The sequence below is a fragment of the Panthera pardus genome, unplaced genomic scaffold (assembly GCF_024362965.1).
Source record: "Panthera pardus isolate Hobbes unplaced genomic scaffold, ASM2436296v1 HiC_scaffold_3, whole genome shotgun sequence".
Lineage (NCBI taxonomy): Eukaryota > Metazoa > Chordata > Mammalia > Carnivora > Felidae > Panthera > Panthera pardus.
In genome coordinates, this window is record NW_026526876.1 from 1,721,182 (window position 1) to 1,737,349 (window position 16,168).

At 59.6% G+C, this 16,168-nt stretch overlaps 2 protein-coding genes across 5 annotated transcripts in view; one reads left to right on the forward strand and one right to left on the reverse strand.

Annotated features, from left to right (window-relative positions):
* The window catches only part of FLII (FLII actin remodeling protein), a 14,746-nt gene extending 9,243 nt beyond the window's left edge, over positions 1-5,503 (reverse strand). For both annotated transcript variants that reach the window (XM_053893500.1, XM_053893499.1), the window contains exons 1-7: positions 5,369-5,503; positions 3,574-3,684; positions 3,194-3,265; positions 1,914-1,994; positions 1,529-1,614; positions 1,244-1,405; positions 846-949 (exon numbers count right to left, since the gene is read on the reverse strand). In XM_053893500.1, the coding sequence (XP_053749475.1) occupies positions 846-949; positions 1,244-1,405; positions 1,529-1,614; positions 1,914-1,994; positions 3,194-3,265; positions 3,574-3,684; positions 5,369-5,431 (679 nt within the window). In that variant the 5' untranslated portion in view covers positions 5,432-5,503. The remainder of the gene's footprint in view (positions 1-845; positions 950-1,243; positions 1,406-1,528; positions 1,615-1,913; positions 1,995-3,193; positions 3,266-3,573; positions 3,685-5,368) is intronic.
* Positions 5,504-6,759: 1,256 nt separating this feature from the next.
* Positions 6,760-11,991, forward strand: MIEF2 (mitochondrial elongation factor 2). Of its 3 annotated transcripts, XM_019413293.2 has the most exons (6): positions 6,760-7,004; positions 7,802-7,977; positions 8,913-9,067; positions 9,257-9,437; positions 9,965-11,059; positions 11,445-11,991. In XM_019413293.2, the coding sequence occupies exons 3-5, from the start codon at positions 8,924-8,926 to the stop codon at positions 11,017-11,019; spliced, it is 1,380 nt and encodes a 459-aa protein (XP_019268838.1). In that variant the 5' UTR covers positions 6,760-7,004; positions 7,802-7,977; positions 8,913-8,923; the 3' UTR covers positions 11,020-11,059; positions 11,445-11,991. The 3 variants fall into 3 exon arrangements, 2 of the variants coding, with proteins under 2 accessions (XP_019268838.1, XP_019268837.1); XM_019413292.2 differs by lacking the exon at positions 7,802-7,977; XR_002071074.2 differs by lacking the exons at positions 6,760-7,004; positions 7,802-7,977 and having other exon boundaries at positions 9,965-11,352.
* The last annotated feature ends 4,177 nt before the right edge of the window (positions 11,992-16,168 follow it).

The window sequence follows — 16,168 nt, forward strand, 5'->3', positions numbered from 1 at the left end:
GAGGATCTCCTTTGCATTGCTGGTGGGAATGAGAACTGGTGGGGCCACTCTGGAAAACAGTATGGAGGTTGGTCAAAAAACTAAAAATAGAACTACCTGTGACCCAGCAATTGCACTACTAGGTATTTATCCAAAGGATACAAAAATGCTGATTCAAGGGACACATGCACCCCGATGTTTACAGCAGCGCTATCGACAATAGCCAAAGTATGGAAAGAGCCCAGATGTCCATTGACGGATGAATGGATAAAGAAGATGCAGTATATATATAGAATGGAATATTACTCGGCAATCAAAAAGAATGCAATCTTGCCATTTGCAACAATGTGGATGGAAACAGAGGGTATTTTGCTAAGCGAAATTAGTCGGAGAAAGACAAATATCATAGGACTTCACTCATATGAGGACTTTTAAGAAACAAAACAGATGAACATAGGGAAAGGGAAGGAAAAATAATATAAAAACAGGGAGGGGAACAAAACATAAGAGACTCTTACATACAGAGAACAAACAGAGGGTTAGTGGAGAGGTTGTGGGAGGGGGGGATGGGCTAAATGGGTAAGGGGCACTAAGGAATCTACTCCTGAAATCACTGTTGCACTATAAGCTAGCTAACTTGGATGTAAATTAAAAGAAAAAAAAAAAAAAAAAAGCCAGTGCTCATAATTTGGTGTTACCACTAGCTGTCACGGTAAGGAAAGAACTACTCATTAACATAACCGCGTCCTTTGCCCTCCGGCAGGTGGGCAGACAAGCAGGATCTATCCCTTCCTTCCTCCATAAGGGAGCAAGGAAGCAAGGGACCGGAGGGGACGAGAGCCCGAGATCACCCAGGGACTGCCAACCTGCGAGGTTGCTCAGGCCCTCCAGGCTGGTGGGGAGGTTGCTCTGGGTGCGCTGGGTGTTCCTCAGGTGCAGGGTCTGCAGGGCCGTCAGAGCTGGGAGCTGCCTGCAGGGAGACGTGGGTGGTCAGGCCGGGGGCAGGCCCAAGCGCACGGGGCTGAGAGGGTCTCAGAAGACGAGGTCAAGGGCGGCTGTAGGGTGGGGTAGACAGGACTCAGGACTGAGGTAGGACCCGATACTTAGGAAAGATGGGGCCTGAGGGGCCCAGCCCACACAGGAGGGGCAGGGATGTGGTGGGGGCCCGAAGCAGGAAGGGCCAGGGCTACGGGGGAGTTGAGGGACAAGGCCAGATTCCCCAGGGTGGGTTCGGGGGTGGGGCGTGGTCTGAGGAGGCGCCCACCGGAGCTGTGCGTGCAGCAGCGGGTTCCCGTTGAGCACCAGCGTCTGCAGGTGCACCAGGCGGCGCATCTGTGGGGGCAAGCTTTCTAGACGGTTCTCACTGAGGTCCAGGTACAGCAGGTCGGTGAGGTTGATGAAGAGCTGGTTGGGGATGGTGTCGATGCTGCGGGTGGGTGGGGGTGGGGCAGGCAGGGGCCGTCAGGGCCAGACGTACCCCTCCTGGATGGATGCAACCCCGTGTTGCAGTCCCCCCCAGACTCTGCCCCCCACCCCAGCCGACAGGCACCTGTTATGGCTGAGGTTCAGCACCAGCATGTTCTTGGCGTTCTCCAGCTCCCGTGGGCATTCCGTCAGCTGGTTGTAGCTCAAGTCCTGTGTAGAAACGGGCGAGGCCAGGTCAGGGGTGTTAGGGCCAGCCTTGGGGGTCAGATGGGGGACTGAGGAAGGAGTGGCTGAGGAGCTTTCGGGGCCAAAAGCAGACAGTCAGAACCCCGAGAGGAAGGGTGCCCAGGTTAGGGATCTGACTCCGTGAATGAGCTCAGGCAAGGCACTCTAAAGCCTCAGTTTCTCCATCTATAAAACGGTGTAACAGCGGCTGAGGAGACCACTCTAACAGAGGAGAACTGACTGGTGGGCCAACACAGGCGCCAGGTGGGTGGGTAGCCACTGACCAGAACCGAGAGATCATCCAGCTTGAAGATGTCATCGGGGACTCCGGAATTCTTCAGGCTGTTGGCTCGAGCCACGATGGCCTGGGGATACACCATGAGAGTCCATGATTCCTGGCTTCCACCCCCAGGAAGCAGCAGAGAGATCAGGGAAGGACGCCTCCCCAGGAAACCCACCAGAGGCCAGGCTCAAGTGCCGTCCCACCCTGACTTTTGCTCATAGTCCCTTCCCTGGAGAGTTCTTCCTAGCCCCCCTTGATGAGCTCCTATGCACGCCTCAAAGCCCAGCTCAAATGTGCCCTGGAGACCAGTACAGCATGTTCAGGGAACCCTTTTGACTGAACAATCCCTCTTCTTCCCAAGTCCAGAGGGCGAGATAAATGCGTAGCTCTGAGGCAGAGTGTCTAGGGCAGAGGAAGGGGGCTGGACCAAAGAGAAATCAGAGTGTGGACTGAGAGCAAGTCTGTTTTCCTCTTCTCGGGGCTGAAGCCTCATCTACAGACATGCAGAGAAAGTCTGAGGGGGAGAGAGAACAGGCCAGAGAACTGTGCCGCGACGCCACAACCCGGCTGCGACCAATTCTCCTTCAGCCTTCGTGTCTGTGCAGCACCACACTGCCCCTTCCCAGCGTCACCCACGGAACCCTCCCCAGAATACGGAAGGGGCCTCGTCCAAGGTCATGCAGCCAGGAAGTGGCAGGGCCCAGATTAGAACTCAGGCAGCCCAAGTCCAGAGGCTGTGCTCTTAACAGCTCAGGGCTCTGGCCTTGGACAGAAAAAACCCTCACCGAGGCCCGAAGGGTCTGGATGGGGACCTGATGTTCTGGGACGTCAGAGGCTCCACGGAGAGCAGAGGGGCGAGAGGACCGCTCTGACCAAACCGCACTCTACCCCAGCTCTCCCCCTGCCTGGCCGAGTGACCTCAGCCTCGGGCAAGTGACCTGGCTCTGTGGCCAAGTGTCTGCATCTGTGAACTTGGCGAAGGTCAGGACGATATGAAAAAAAACCCATTAGGGAAGAGTTGGAACAGTGCTTGGCTGGTATCAACTGTTCTCACTGTATTTGTCTAAAATGGGTGGGAGTTTGGGTTTTTTACATTTCTTCCCCCCATGCATTACTTAACGTAGCGGATTACGACGTCCTTTCCCCTTTAGGAACAGGTCCCCGAGTCTGACACAGGATAGGCAGAGGTGCCGGTCCAGCCTGGGGTCTGGCCCTGCCCTCACGCCACTGGCTGGACTCGGGCCCCAGCCCCCAAGCTCAATGGCCTCTGGCAGCACTCACCCTCAGTGACGGCAGGCTGGACAGCTCCCCGTGAAGCGTGGTCAGGTTGTTGTGACTCACAGACAAGTGCTCCTGGGCCAGGACGGGGGAGCAGAGGCTCAGCAGTGTGGGTAAGGTGTCTACAGAGTCCCCCTACTGCCACCAGAACCTTGTACCATCCAGGGGGTCCTCAGCCACACACGTTCAGCCCACCTCTTGCAGCCTCCCACCCTCCCTCCCTCCCATGGCGGCCTTTTCTTGCATACCTCCCAACACAGGGTGCTCACTCCATCTCATGGCTGTCAGCATCTTCCTCTATGTCGACTGCCTTCTGTGCAGGCTTGCCCACCTGGCCCAGCCCAATCCACAGGGACCCTCCCTGACTGCCCAAAGCCCCTTACCAGCTTCTGCAGGGCTGCCAACTCCTCTGGGAGGTAGCAGAGGCCCGTGCGGTTCAGCTTCAGCCATCGCAGACTGGTCATGGCCTTGACATTCTCAGGGAAGTAGCCGCCCTGGGGTATGTGTCATGGTGAGACTGATTGGGATGACGGGCGCCCCTGCTCCACCACCCTCTGTGTCCCCCCGTTTGCATGGGAGCCTTGGGAGAGCAACAGAGCCACCTCTCACCAGCTGTGTGACCCTGGACAAGTCACTTTGCCACTCTGTGCCTCAACTTCCTCATCAATGTAACAGGGCTAATGAGAGCTCCTCATGATAAAAGTGTTAGGACCGACTAATTATCAGGATGGCTATTGGCCTAAGATCTCTTGTTGGATTCTGAGCCCTCAAAGGGCCAGGACGGAACTGGCTTGTTCCAGGGGACATCCCAGTGCTCAGTTGTGTGGTTAGCTTGGCTCAAATGCCTTTGCCTGCCATTCCAGGCCCTACCTAGGCCGCCAGAGATGGGGGGACTCCTAAGGCTCCAACAAGGCCCTGACTGTGCCCCAACCTGCCATCGGCATACAAGCCATTGCCAAGGTCCAACCCCCTGTGCAAGGCCTTGTTCATGTCTTCGTTCCCCACATTCGAATGCCTGCCTCAGTACCCCTAGCCTTTATGGCAGGCAGTCTGAGGCATCACGTGCCTTCAGCGCCCTCGGCTGGTGTCCCCATTCCCCTAGAGCCACATTCTCAGTTGGTGACTCAGACTCTCCCAGTCTGGAGAGGACAATGGAGACCTCAGGTGAGGACACTAGGGATGGGGACTGAGGAAAGTGGTGTGGCCGCCTGGGCCCTGGGTCAAAGGTATGTGCACATGTGGGTAAATGCAGGAAGGACCCGCCAGCCTCCTCAGCCCTGGTCTAACCCAACCTTAGTCAAAGCCTGGGCCCCCCCAGTGCCGAAGATCCAGGCTGACACGACACTGACCCCAGCGTCAGTCTGCTTGCTCACTGACCCCTCCTGTGCTGGGCCAGCTCTTCCTCCCACTCCTCTGGTCACCAGCACTGCCCACCTCATTCTGGACCCTCTAGAACCGCCTCACCCAGCAACTGGCTGGAAGGCTGGGCTCCAGTTCCTCGAGGCCCTAGTCTACCAGTCCAGTAGCTGCTCAGACAGCAGCCACCCCAAGGCCTTGCACATCAGCCTGACAGTCTCCACACCAACTAATCCATGCGTCTACATTACAGTCCCTTCACCGGATGACAAAACCCAGACTCTGAGAGGGGAAGTGACTTGCCCAAGACCACACAGGATGGGGTGGCGGTGGCAGGGACAGGGCAGTGATGAGTGTGCTCCAGACCCGCCCCCGACAGCCAGCCGACAGACAGCCGGTAGCCGGCCATGAGTCAGGGCCTGGCTTGGGCGTATGACCTCAGAGGGGCGGGGAAGGAGGGCCGGGGAGGCGGGAGCGGAGGCTCGCAGCCCCCCAGGCCACTCTCCGGCCCTGGCGGGGCCCAGACGCCGGGTCTGGGACGCGGGGTGGGGGCCCCCAGACCACTCCCCGGCGTGACTCCGCCCCCAAGCGTCCGTCAGGCCCAGGCCGGCCTCGCTCTTCCCGTGCGGGCCCTGAGCTGAGGCGTCGGGGGTCCGTTCCCGGCAAGGTCCCGAGGCCCGGGGGGAGCCCCACCCCGGGCCGTCCTCAGTCCTGGGCGGCGCGGGGCCCGGAGGCGGGCGGGACAGGAAGCAGAGACCGGCGCGGGCCCGGGCGGAAGAGACGGCCTGGAGGGAGGCCCGGCCCCACGCCCGGCCGGCTCACCTTGAAGTCGTTGCCGCTGAGGTCCACGCCGCGCACGAACGGCAGCACCCCGGTGGCCTCCATGGCGCCGCTCTTGCTGCGGGGCCGTACCGGGCGCGGGGAGCAGCGGGGCGAGCCGCGGGCTGGGCCAACGCTGGCTCCGCCCTTTTAACCCGCCCCCGCCCGGGCCCGCGGGCAGGCGGAGCCCGGGCCGCGCCCCTCGCCTGCCCGCGCACGCGGCGCGCCGCGGGGAAGCGCCGGGCCCGCCCACTCTGCGTTAGACCTCTCTGGGCCTTAGTTTCCCCGTCTGTTCGCTAACCCGAGAGGCCTCGAAAAGTCCGGGCTCCCCCTGTGCTCCCGAAGGCTTCATAACCCCCAGGCTAAATTCCAGCGACCTATGGTGGGGGGAGGGGTGTCACAGGCCCTGCAGGTCCAGGCACTGTCCCTTGGGCTGCTGCATCAGCTGGTGTTGGCCATGACCTCTGGAGAGATTATAGACCGAGGCCCCAGGGACGCAGAGACCTGGGAGCTTCTATCCCCGCACTGGGCCCTGCATGGCGACCAATGGTAGCATGACGCCTGGGTCCTTGGGACCTAGGACTCAAGGAAAACCCCAGGCCTGCTCCTGGCCTCAGTTTTCTCACCTGTGAAATGCTTCCTAAGGTTGTCTTCAGGAACAAATAAACTGTAGCTTGGAGCATACAGCAGGCACTCAGTAAGTGGCACATTATTATTATTCCCACTTAGAGTCAACACCTACCCTTATCTATTTCCTTACTCCCCCACCAGCCGGCACATAGTGGGTCCCCAATAAATAAATGCCGAGGGAGCCACAGGTTATATGCATAATCATCCTTTGCAGGAGAGGAGGCGGCCTTGAATGCCCATTTTACAGGAGAGCAAACTGAGGCCAGAATGGAAAAGTGGACCGCACAAGGTCACACGGAACAGGTGGCATGGGTAGCCTCCTGAGTCACACTGTGTGCCCAGCAGACCAACAGATAAAATAACGAAGCCACCGAGGCGCCCTCAGAGGTGATTTAAAGGGTCAGGCAAGCGGGCCTTGGGACCAGGTAACACCTGTTTGCAGGCCCGGGAGAGAACGTAAGCTCAGATATCTTTCTCCACACCGCTGCCTCACATGCAAGCACACACGCCTTCACAACGGGCCTTTGGGACTGCCTCTAATGAACTCTAATGAACATTCTGAACTCTAATGACCACCACCACACCGCCGGGTCTCGAGTGGGGGCGGGGGGGGTGGGGAGGGGGGGAACTCGGCCCTGCGCCTTTAAATCCAGAGTGCGTCCAAGAGTCCCGCCCAAGAGGGAGGGCGATTGCCGGAGGGGGCGTGGCCTACGTATCATTGGCTAAACTGCGCAGTATTTTCGAACGTGGGCGGGGCCTCGAGCGCTCCGATTGGAGCCAGGGCTTGCTTGTCTGCAAGCGTTGGAGGTCAGCGGCAGTGCACTGGGCCTCGGTGTTCGGTTCCCGGGTCCTCCAAGTTCCATTCCCAGGCGGGTCCGGGCTCAGGGGCCCGAGCAGACTCGCTGTGTCCTCCGGTCGCTGTGCTGAAGCCGCGACGCACGTACAGCCGGAGTGTGACGGGTCGACCCCGGTCACCCAGTCCCGGGCGTGGAGCGTGCGTCGGACGCAGGTCGGGGGCGTGGTCTCCGCCGGGGCCCCTGGTCAAGGACCGGGAACGAGGGAAGGGCTCTGGGCCCCAGGCTGGGGTTCGAATGTCGACTCCGCCCCATGACGTCTAGCGTACCGCTCAGCATTTCTCAGGGCCTGGGTGCCATCCCGGTGAAAGGGGCCGTGGCAGGCCCACTAGGGTCTGCTGCGCGGCCCGCTCAGCCCCTGCCCTGGGTAGCAGGTGTGGCGGAGGAAGGGCAAGACGGGAGGCATCTCAGAGCGCTGTGGGGCCCGGAAGCCCAGAGTCCGGTTATTTTTAACCACCCGCGCCCCCTCCCCCTTCGGGGAGTTGGAAGGCTTCTGTCTGGGGCCTGTGCGATCCGAGTCCACTTTAGATAGGAGGTATTTAAAGCGCTTTACAGTTTGTGAGTTGATTCTTGGTTCCTCTGGAAACGGGTGACAATATTGATCACAGATAAGGAGACTAAAAATGGCTTCAGGGCCTTGGTGGGTCATCACCCTAGCCTTTGACCAACCCAGGCCCCAGAGCCCTCTTGTCCTATTTTTAGTCTGGCCAAATTGGGGGCGGTGTTGGGGCTGAGTCTCGAAGTGATTCAGGCTTTAGCTGCTCTAGGCATCTGGTCACCTGGCAACTGAGCCGTGGGCACCCACAGCTGAGCAGGGAGGGCAGAAGTCCTTGGTGCCCAAGATGGCTCTGGGCCCATGGTCATCTGCTCAGGCATCTGCACAGAAGACGGTTCTGCCTGGTCAGGTACTGCCTGGTATGTGAGCTTGTGCTTTGGTCACACACCCCCTCAGCTCTCAGGGCCTGAGGGCAGGATTTCCCCTGGAAGAACCTGAGGCTGGGGCTTGGTGGCCTGGGTCTGGGAAGGATCTCTGCCTCTGCTTCCCAAGTGCCCGGCCCTAACCAACGCTACAGTTCTGGGCTCCTCGCTTGTGAATCCTTCCTCACCACTGCCTGTGCCATTTTACAGGTGAACAAAGCTGGGGCTTCAGACCCTCCTCTCTCTCTGTTGCTTGGGCTCCCAGCCTCTGAGGACAGCGGCCACCGCCCCACCCACCCCCCGTTATTATTCTAAACCTGAGGGGCCCAGAGATGCACTAAGCCAGTTCTATTTGGGGTCTTTAGAGAAACCTTGCTTGCTTGTCCCCACGACTGGGTCTTCAACCTTGACTGGCACCTACCTGTTGACGAGTGTCTGCTGCCCTCCCTGGGCAGCCTGGGCCATCTCATTCCTCCCAACCTTTGATTTGATACCTCTATTACCCTGTTGAGATCTGGGGGGGGGGGGGTGGTAATTGAGGCCCCCTGAGCTTCACTGAGGTTCCCTCAAAGGCTTGAGGGACCCTCCAGAGCAGCCTGCCTGGGACCCCAGCTGTGTCTTTAGGCCTCGGTTTCCTCCTGCTCTGCCCAGCCCTTGTTAAGAACCAGGATGAAGCAGCCTCTAGGACCTGGCCATAGGCCCCCGGAGACCGATTGGACGCTGGGGGTGGGCAAGAGTCAGGAAGCTTTGCAGTCGTGGGTCCGAGTCCACACCGCTCCGTGTGGTCTGGCAGCCTGTTTCTCTCTAAGATGGCGGTCGTGATGATAAGACCCACCTCGCGGTCTGAGGTGATGCAGGGGGTCCTTGAGGGTGGGATGGAGAAGATGGGCCTCCTTCTCTGACCTGCTACAAGTTTCAGGCCTCTGTGACCTTCCCTGTCCAGAGGCTGGGTGAGCTGTTTGCAGGTTTGGGGGAGGAGGGTTCGGGCAGCTCCCCATCTCCTCCCAAGAAACCCTTTCTCCTGAGAAGTTCCCACGATCGCCTCTCATGGGCTCTACTCTCAGCGACCCCAGCAGGATGGGGTCTGTCCCACTGCCAGCCTGGCCGCCCCCATCTAGCTCTCCCTGCACCCCGCTCTTTTACAGGCAGACAGACCATGGCAGAGTTCTCCCAGAAACGGGGGAGGCAGCGTGACGAGGTCCTGGGCAGCACTGTGGACTTCCTCCTGGCCAATGCCCGCCTGGTGCTGGGCGTTGGTGGGGCCGCTGTGCTGGGAATTGCTACCTTGGCTGTGAAGCGGGTAAGGCCAGGCTGAGCCACTTATAGCTGGGGACCGCTGTCCTTCTCCCTGCAGTGGGGCCCCAGAGGGTGGTGGGGACAGCCCACAGCTGGGACCTGCTTCTCTACCCCGGCAACCTTGGCTTTGCCGCCGGCTTTGGCACGGCTGCCCAGGCTTCAGATGCTCTGATCCTTGTCACTCGGCCTGCAGCTCATCGACAGGGCCACCAGCCCTCGAGACGAGGATGATGCCAAAGGGGACACCACATGCCTGGAGGAGAGCTGGAAGGAACTGACCCTACTCAAGACCACGCCACGCCTGCAGCCCCGGACCCCACCTGCTGCCCTCAGCCAGCCAGCATCGCTCCCCGCCCCCTTGCCATCTGCCCCCGGTGAGCGGCACCCCTTCCCCCCAAACCTGGGTAGGTCCCCCTCTGGTGGTCACATTTGGGAGATGCAACCCAGACTCCGCCTCGACTGCCCTGTGTGACCCGTGCAAGTCCCTGCTCCTCCAGGGTGCCGTCTCCCTGCATGATTAATGGTGGCGTATTTCTCTGCCCTGCTAACCTCCTGGGTGGCGTCAAGGCTCCGGCCACCAAGACGCGACTGGGAGGGTGGTACCAGAGCATGGCAGCAGCGTTACGACGGCGGGGGGGCCCCAGGTGGGGAAACTGAGGCCAGTAACCTGTTTTCCATTTCTACATGAAGCTGTTTTAGGGTGCGGGGGATCTGGGGCAGTGAGAATTTGTCACCACGTGCTCCCTGTGCGTGAGGACTTGAGCTTAAGTGCCCTCTCAGGTGATTGTTTCACAGGCGAAGAAGACGAGACCCAGGATATCACACGGCTGGTAATTGGGTAGAGTCCTCTTGGCTCTTCGCGGGGTCTTCTGACACAGTCCCTGACCCCTTCATTCTGCAGAGGGGCCCTCAGACACCGAGCCTCAGCCGTTGCCTCAGCCGAGCTCCCCAGCACCGCTGTGCCTGACGTTTCAGGAGAAGCTGCTGGTGTTCGAGCGGGACCACGTGACCATCCCAGAGGCCCACGTGGCTCTGGCCAAGCAGCTGGCCGGTGACATCGCCCTTGAGCTGCAGGCCTACTTGCGGAACAAATTCCCAGAACTGCCCTTCGGGGCCCTTGTGCCCGGCGGGCCGCTCTATGACGGGCTCCAGGGGGGGGCCGCCAGCCGCGTGCGCCTCCTGGTTCCCCTGGTGCTGGAGGTGGGCCTGTGGGGCCTGGTGCCCGGCGTGGACACCGTGGCCAGGGACCCTCGCTGCTGGGCCGTGCGCAGGACTCAGCTTGAGTTCCGTCCCCGCGGGAGCAGCCCCTGGGACCGCTTCCTGGTGGGCGGCTACCTCTCCTCCCGGGTCCTGCTGGAGCTGCTCCGCAAGGCCCTGGCCTCCTCCGTCAACTGGCCGGCCATCGGCGGCCTCCTCGGGTGCCTGATCCGGCCCAGCGTGGCCTCGGAGGAGCTGCTGCTCGACGTGCAGCACGAGCGCCTCGAGCTCACCGTCGCCGTGCTCCTGGCGGTCACCGGTGCCGACGCCAAAGACCGCCTCCTTCTGGCCTGGCCCCTGGAGGGGCTGGCCGGGAACCTCTGGCTGCAGGACCTGTACCCTGCAGAGGCCGCCAGGCTGCGGGCCCTGGACGAGCGTGATGCCGGGACCCGCCGACGGCTGCTGCGGCTGCTGTGCGGGGTCTGCCGCGGCCACCCGGCCCTGGGGCGGCTGGACCGCTGCCATCTGACCCAGGTGGTTCTGCGCCTGGGGGAGGAGGAGGTGGACTGGGCCGAGGCGGCCCTGGGGGAGCGCTTCCTGCAGGCCCTGGAGTCGCTCATCGACAGCCTGGAGCGGGCCAGCCTGCCCTGCCACTTCAACCCCGGCGTGAACCTCTTGAGCGGCCTGCGTGAGGAGGAGATTGACGACATCGGCTTCGCGCTCTACAGCGGCCTGCAGGCCCCCGAGTGTCTGCTCTAGATGGGTGGGGACAGGGCGGCCGGCACTCGTGCTGATGCTGGTGAGCTGTGTGCGCCTCCCCTCCAGGAATTTGGAGAGCACTTTTTCTCTTGCTTTAGCCAGAATAGAGGAGGGTGCTCTAAGTCCGCGGGGTTAGCATGTCCCGGGCAGCAGTCCGGGGAGCCCCAAGCCCGGGCCTCTGGGGCAGCCGGCCTCTCCCGCCCCGTCAGCCCTCGGGCCGACCCTAGGACCTTGGGCTCGGTCCGTCGTCACCAGCAGTGAACGCACTGACAGAACGCGGCTTCTGCTGTCCTAGGCAGGGGATAAAGGCAGCTCCGTTTTTCTGTCGAGAGGGTGAGTTAGCGCTTTCCTCGGGTGCCAGCTGCAGGCATCTCGAGGCTTCTGGTGCTGGACGGTAAATACGACGTGTTTGTTTTGTCCCCCAGGGGCCGGAGTCACCTGGTACCCCCGGATTGCAGCTTTGGGGCTGATTTAAAGGCCGCGTCTCCCGATGTCACCTGCGTGTCTAGTTGGCTTGTTGAGCTCTCCCCTCTAGCCTGGAACAGGAGCTCAGTCTGGCGTGCTGCCCACCTCCTACCTCAGGGGAAGGCCCCTCTCCCTCCAACCGGGCCATTTTTCTCTTTGGGCAGAGAGGCCCCTGGGAGAGCCCCCTTCCGCTGCTGGGGGAGCCAAGGTTCCCTGTGCTGCCCACCTTGCCTAGAGGCAGGGCTGTCCGACTAGCTGCTGCTGGGTCCGGCCGGAGAGCGGAGGCCGCGCCTTCCCAGGGAAGCCGGCTGAGCGGGCCTGACCTCCACAGTGCCAACCTGAACTGCTCCCCGCTGACGCCTGTGTCCTCACTGAAGCCTGGCAGAGGTGGGGAGGGAGGGCCGCCCCACCTCCCAGGCATCCCTCCCGTCTTTGGTATCCTTCTTGCTGAAGCAAAGCTATGCCTCAAAGAATGCGAATGAGAATAAAAGGAAAAATTCAAACGTCTGTGTGATTTGTGCTGGGCCCTTATACACCGGTCTTTGGAGTCCTGGAAGCTTGGCCACAGGTCTCGGGATCAGCCTGGAGGTGTTAGGACCGAACTGGAAAGGTAGGTTACGCGGAGGGATGATACTAAGGATTCCTGGTGTGACGTTTCACTTTAGTAATGGGAACCGACTAGTTAGGGACTCTTTTTTCCCCCCAAAGCCTCAACTCCTCAAGCCCCCATGTCTTCTGTGGCAAGCCAGGGCTGCCCGCCAGCCAGCTCGTCAGTGTTCAGAGAAATGTGAGGTTCCCACCTCCCACCCCCGTGTGCTTTGGGCCATGAGTGCTCAGGGTGTGGCCACCGCCGCCACTGTTCCCGTCCTGCTTTTCTTTCCCATCTTGGTGTGTTTCCTGAGGCGAACCCACCCCTTTGAACCGGGAGTACAGGACAAGGAGCAGGATCAACGTCCCCTCTCGTCTGAGAGCCTGCACATGGAATAGACGAGATGCCTGGACCTCTGGATGTGGGACCGTGGGCTGCCTCTGAAGGTCATGAGGGCCCTGCCACGGGCCTTCAGACAGCTGGATGGCTCCACGGAGAGGCTGTGGTGAGGGTCAGAGGGCGGGAGACTGGCTTAGCCAAGGTCCACTCGGGTCACTTGGCTTGGGAACCGGTGCACAGGGAGCTTTGCGCCGCCGTAATGGCAGCCGGGTGTTGGCAAGGGAGCAGCCTGGAGGCAGACGGAGGCTGGGCCTTGGTATTCTTGTTGGTAAAGTAAATTACGTAATACCAACTTCTCAGGCAGGTGCCCGGAGTAACTGCTGGAGTGGTGTTAGCGCGGGGCTTGGCTAACATAGGAACCAGACTGTTGGCCCCTGCCGCCTCCCCACCGACACAGCAAGGGGCTCCCGGTGCCAGGCCTGTGTCTGACCAAGCCGTGCTCCTCAGGACCCCCATGGAGGGCTGGCTGGGCACAGCCGGGGGCAGCAGTCTGGAAGCCAGCTGAGTCCAGAGCCCCTCTTCGTAGATGATCAAACCCCACCACGTGGTGCCCTCCGTGGAAGCCCCGTGCTTCAGGTAGCTCTGAGAAATTCTCCCGCTATGATTTCAGCAAGAAAAACCCAGGATGAATTAAAAAAAAGAGAGAAAGGAGGTGCTCGTGGCTACATCACTTACCCAAGGTTAGTGTCTGGGACTTTCAGCTGCTGGCCAGAGAACTGGAAACAAATCAACATTTTGCTAAGAGCCTTTTCACGACCTTGTGTGCTGGGCCAGCCCAGAGCGGTTGCTGATCAGTTTCACGCACCCCTTTAACGCAAGGGCCACGCCAAGTCTGTCTGAGCCACTTGTGGGCTCAGCCCAGGGTCTAAATGTCTTAATATTTAGACTCTGGCCACGGTGGCAAGAGCAGGCAATCTGTGTCCTTGACTTAGCTTTTTACCATGTGACCCAAAGCCAGGAGCTCTGATGACTGTGGCACAGCAGAGATGCTACCTGCTCAGAGAGAATCGCCGATGCAGATAAAAAACAAAAAACAGGGGCGCCTGGGTGGCTCAGTCGGTTGAGCGGCCAACTTCGGCTCAGGTCATGATCTCACGGTCCGCGAGTTCAAGCCCCGCGTCGGGCTCTGCGCTGACAGCTCAGAGCCTGGAGCCTGTTTCGGATTCTGTGTCTCCCTCTCTCTGACCCTCCCCCATTCATGCTCTGTCTCTCTCTGTCTCAAAAATAAATAAACGTTAAAAAAAAATTTAAAAAAAACAAAAAACAAAAAACAGCCCCCCCCAAAAACAGCAAATAGAAACTTGCTGATTTAAAACATGTCACCGACACCCCTTCCACCCTGAGTCCAGAATAAATCTTACTGTACATAAAACGTATCCTTGTTGTAAATCCACTTGTCTGCACTCCTCTTCAGGAAACGCTTAGCTGCAGAACAGTCTACCAAGTGGGGCTGCCTTTCATTCCCTAGAGCCGACCTGTCCAGCTGTTCCAATCTTCGCCATGACGGTAGTTTCCCCCTTACCCATGGTTTCGCTTTCCGCGGTTTCAGTTCTGCCTGGTCGACTGCGGACCAGAAGCAGATGACCCTCCTGATGTATCGTCGTGTCAATAGCAGCCTGGCGCTAGGTCACAAGGTCCACGCCATTCACCTCCCTTCATCACGCATTTTGGCATCTCATATCCTCACAGGAAGGGTGGGTACAAGTGCCATACGGTATTTTGAGAGGGAGAGAGAGGCCACATTCACATCTCTTTTATTACGATATATTGTTATAGTTGTTCTATTATAAGTTATTGTGAATTTCCTACTGTGCCTAATTTACAAATTGGACTTTCTCCAACTTTCTCGTGTATTCTGGGAAAAGGCATAGTAAAACTCAGAGTATATAGGGTTTGGTACTATCTGCAGTTTTAGGCATCCACTGCGGGGGGGGGTCTTGGGACGTATCCCCCACCCATAAGCGGGGGGATAATTGTACTTAAAAAACAATAAACCCTGGGGTGCCTGAGTGGCTCAGTCAGTTAAGCGTCCTTCAGCTCGGGTCATGATCTCACGGTTCGTGGGTTCGAGCCCCGTGTCAGGCTCTGTGCTGACAGCTCAGAGCCTGGAGCCTGCTTCGGACTCTGTGTTTCCCTCTGTCCCTCCCCTGCTTGCTCTCTCGCTCTCTCTGTCTCTCAAAAATAAATAAAAAACATTAAACAACAACAACAACAACAAACCCTGAAGAAAGTCTCTGTGCACACAAACTGTGGCACAGGACATTCCTGGGAGTGCAAAGCATTCAGTGTTCAGACCCTGAAGGATCCGGCCAAACTGCATTCTGGAAGGACGTGGGTCAGCGGGCCGGAAAACTGGCCCAGAGCACCGAGCTGACACCGGCCGGCCGGGCAGGAAGGGCGAGTGTCTGCGTCGGGGAGGCGGAAGCCCGGGGCCCACGCCCACGCCCGCGCCTCTGCCCCATCGCGGCGGCTCCCAACCTCCTTCCAGCAGACTTCACGACTTGGGAGATGCACGCTCCCAACAGCCGTGCCGGCTGTCTGTGGCTCTCCACACCTACCTGGACCGCGCCGAGAAGCTGTCACTTCAGTGTCAGCTGAGGGGCCACCTGGTTCCTTCACGAGCCAGAATCTACCTCGAGAATTGCCTCTGAGCTAGTTTACGAGGCACGCGAGGAAGGCACTTCTTGAGCTTTGGTGGCAAAGGGCCCTTCCCCTTCAGATTTATGTGGCTGGCGGGGCCCAAAAGGGCGCTGGGGCCCAGGGGTGGGGGCTGGAGCTGCCCACCCAGCAGCCTGTAGGCCAAGGCCACTGCTCCACCTCTGGCCTGTTCACCCTAAAACGGAGGCCTTCAACCTGGCACATCGCATATGTCTTACGCATTTACATTTTTCAGAAGTCAATTTTTCTTTTGTAATCAGAAAAATAAAGTTATTTTTTTAAAAAAAAACAAGCAAACCCCAGCAACACGACCATTTGATTGCACTCGCTTTGTTGAGGACGCTAAGGCTGTAGCGGACGAAGCCCAGAGTGTACCCCAAAGACGGGCTCCCGGGACGCTGTTTTGCGTCCTTTCTGCACTCCTGCCAATTTCCTGGGACAGCACAGTCCATCGGGCCGCGCCTTCGGGCCAGTGGGAAGGCCAGACTCCCCAACTCGTTCAGTCGTGACCTTGCAACCCGGAGCCCTGCTCCCCCACCATGAACACGGCAGTCTGAGGCGGGGATGGGGCGCACACATCTGACCCCGGAAGGGACGGCCGGGGGGGGAAGAGTGGTACCACCTGGCGCGCTCGCTGAACCTGCACCACTTTGTATTCTAGTCCCGGGAACTCGAACACCACGCGCGATCCCGGGGTCTGAGCCGCTGACGTGTTCCCGGGGGGAGCGTGGGCTGTGATTCACCCCAAAGGGCTGCAGCGTCTCCTGCCGCTGTCCCAGGAGCTGGTGCCCAGTGTGCCCGGCACGCGTGGAGCGGCGGGGGGCGGGGAAGGGGACTTATCTGTAGTTTCCAGCTGCTCTAAGACCAGGAAGCATCAGAGATGGATTCTGTGAGGCCGGGGCAGGCAGACCAGCTGACGGGGAGGTGTGCGCGGTATCAGCCAGGCTTCCTCTCCGAGGGGCGGCAGGCGGCTCGCCCCGCAGCGTGGAGAACAGTGTGGACTCTCCCAGAGCTCCGAGGTGCAGGCATGGCAGCCGA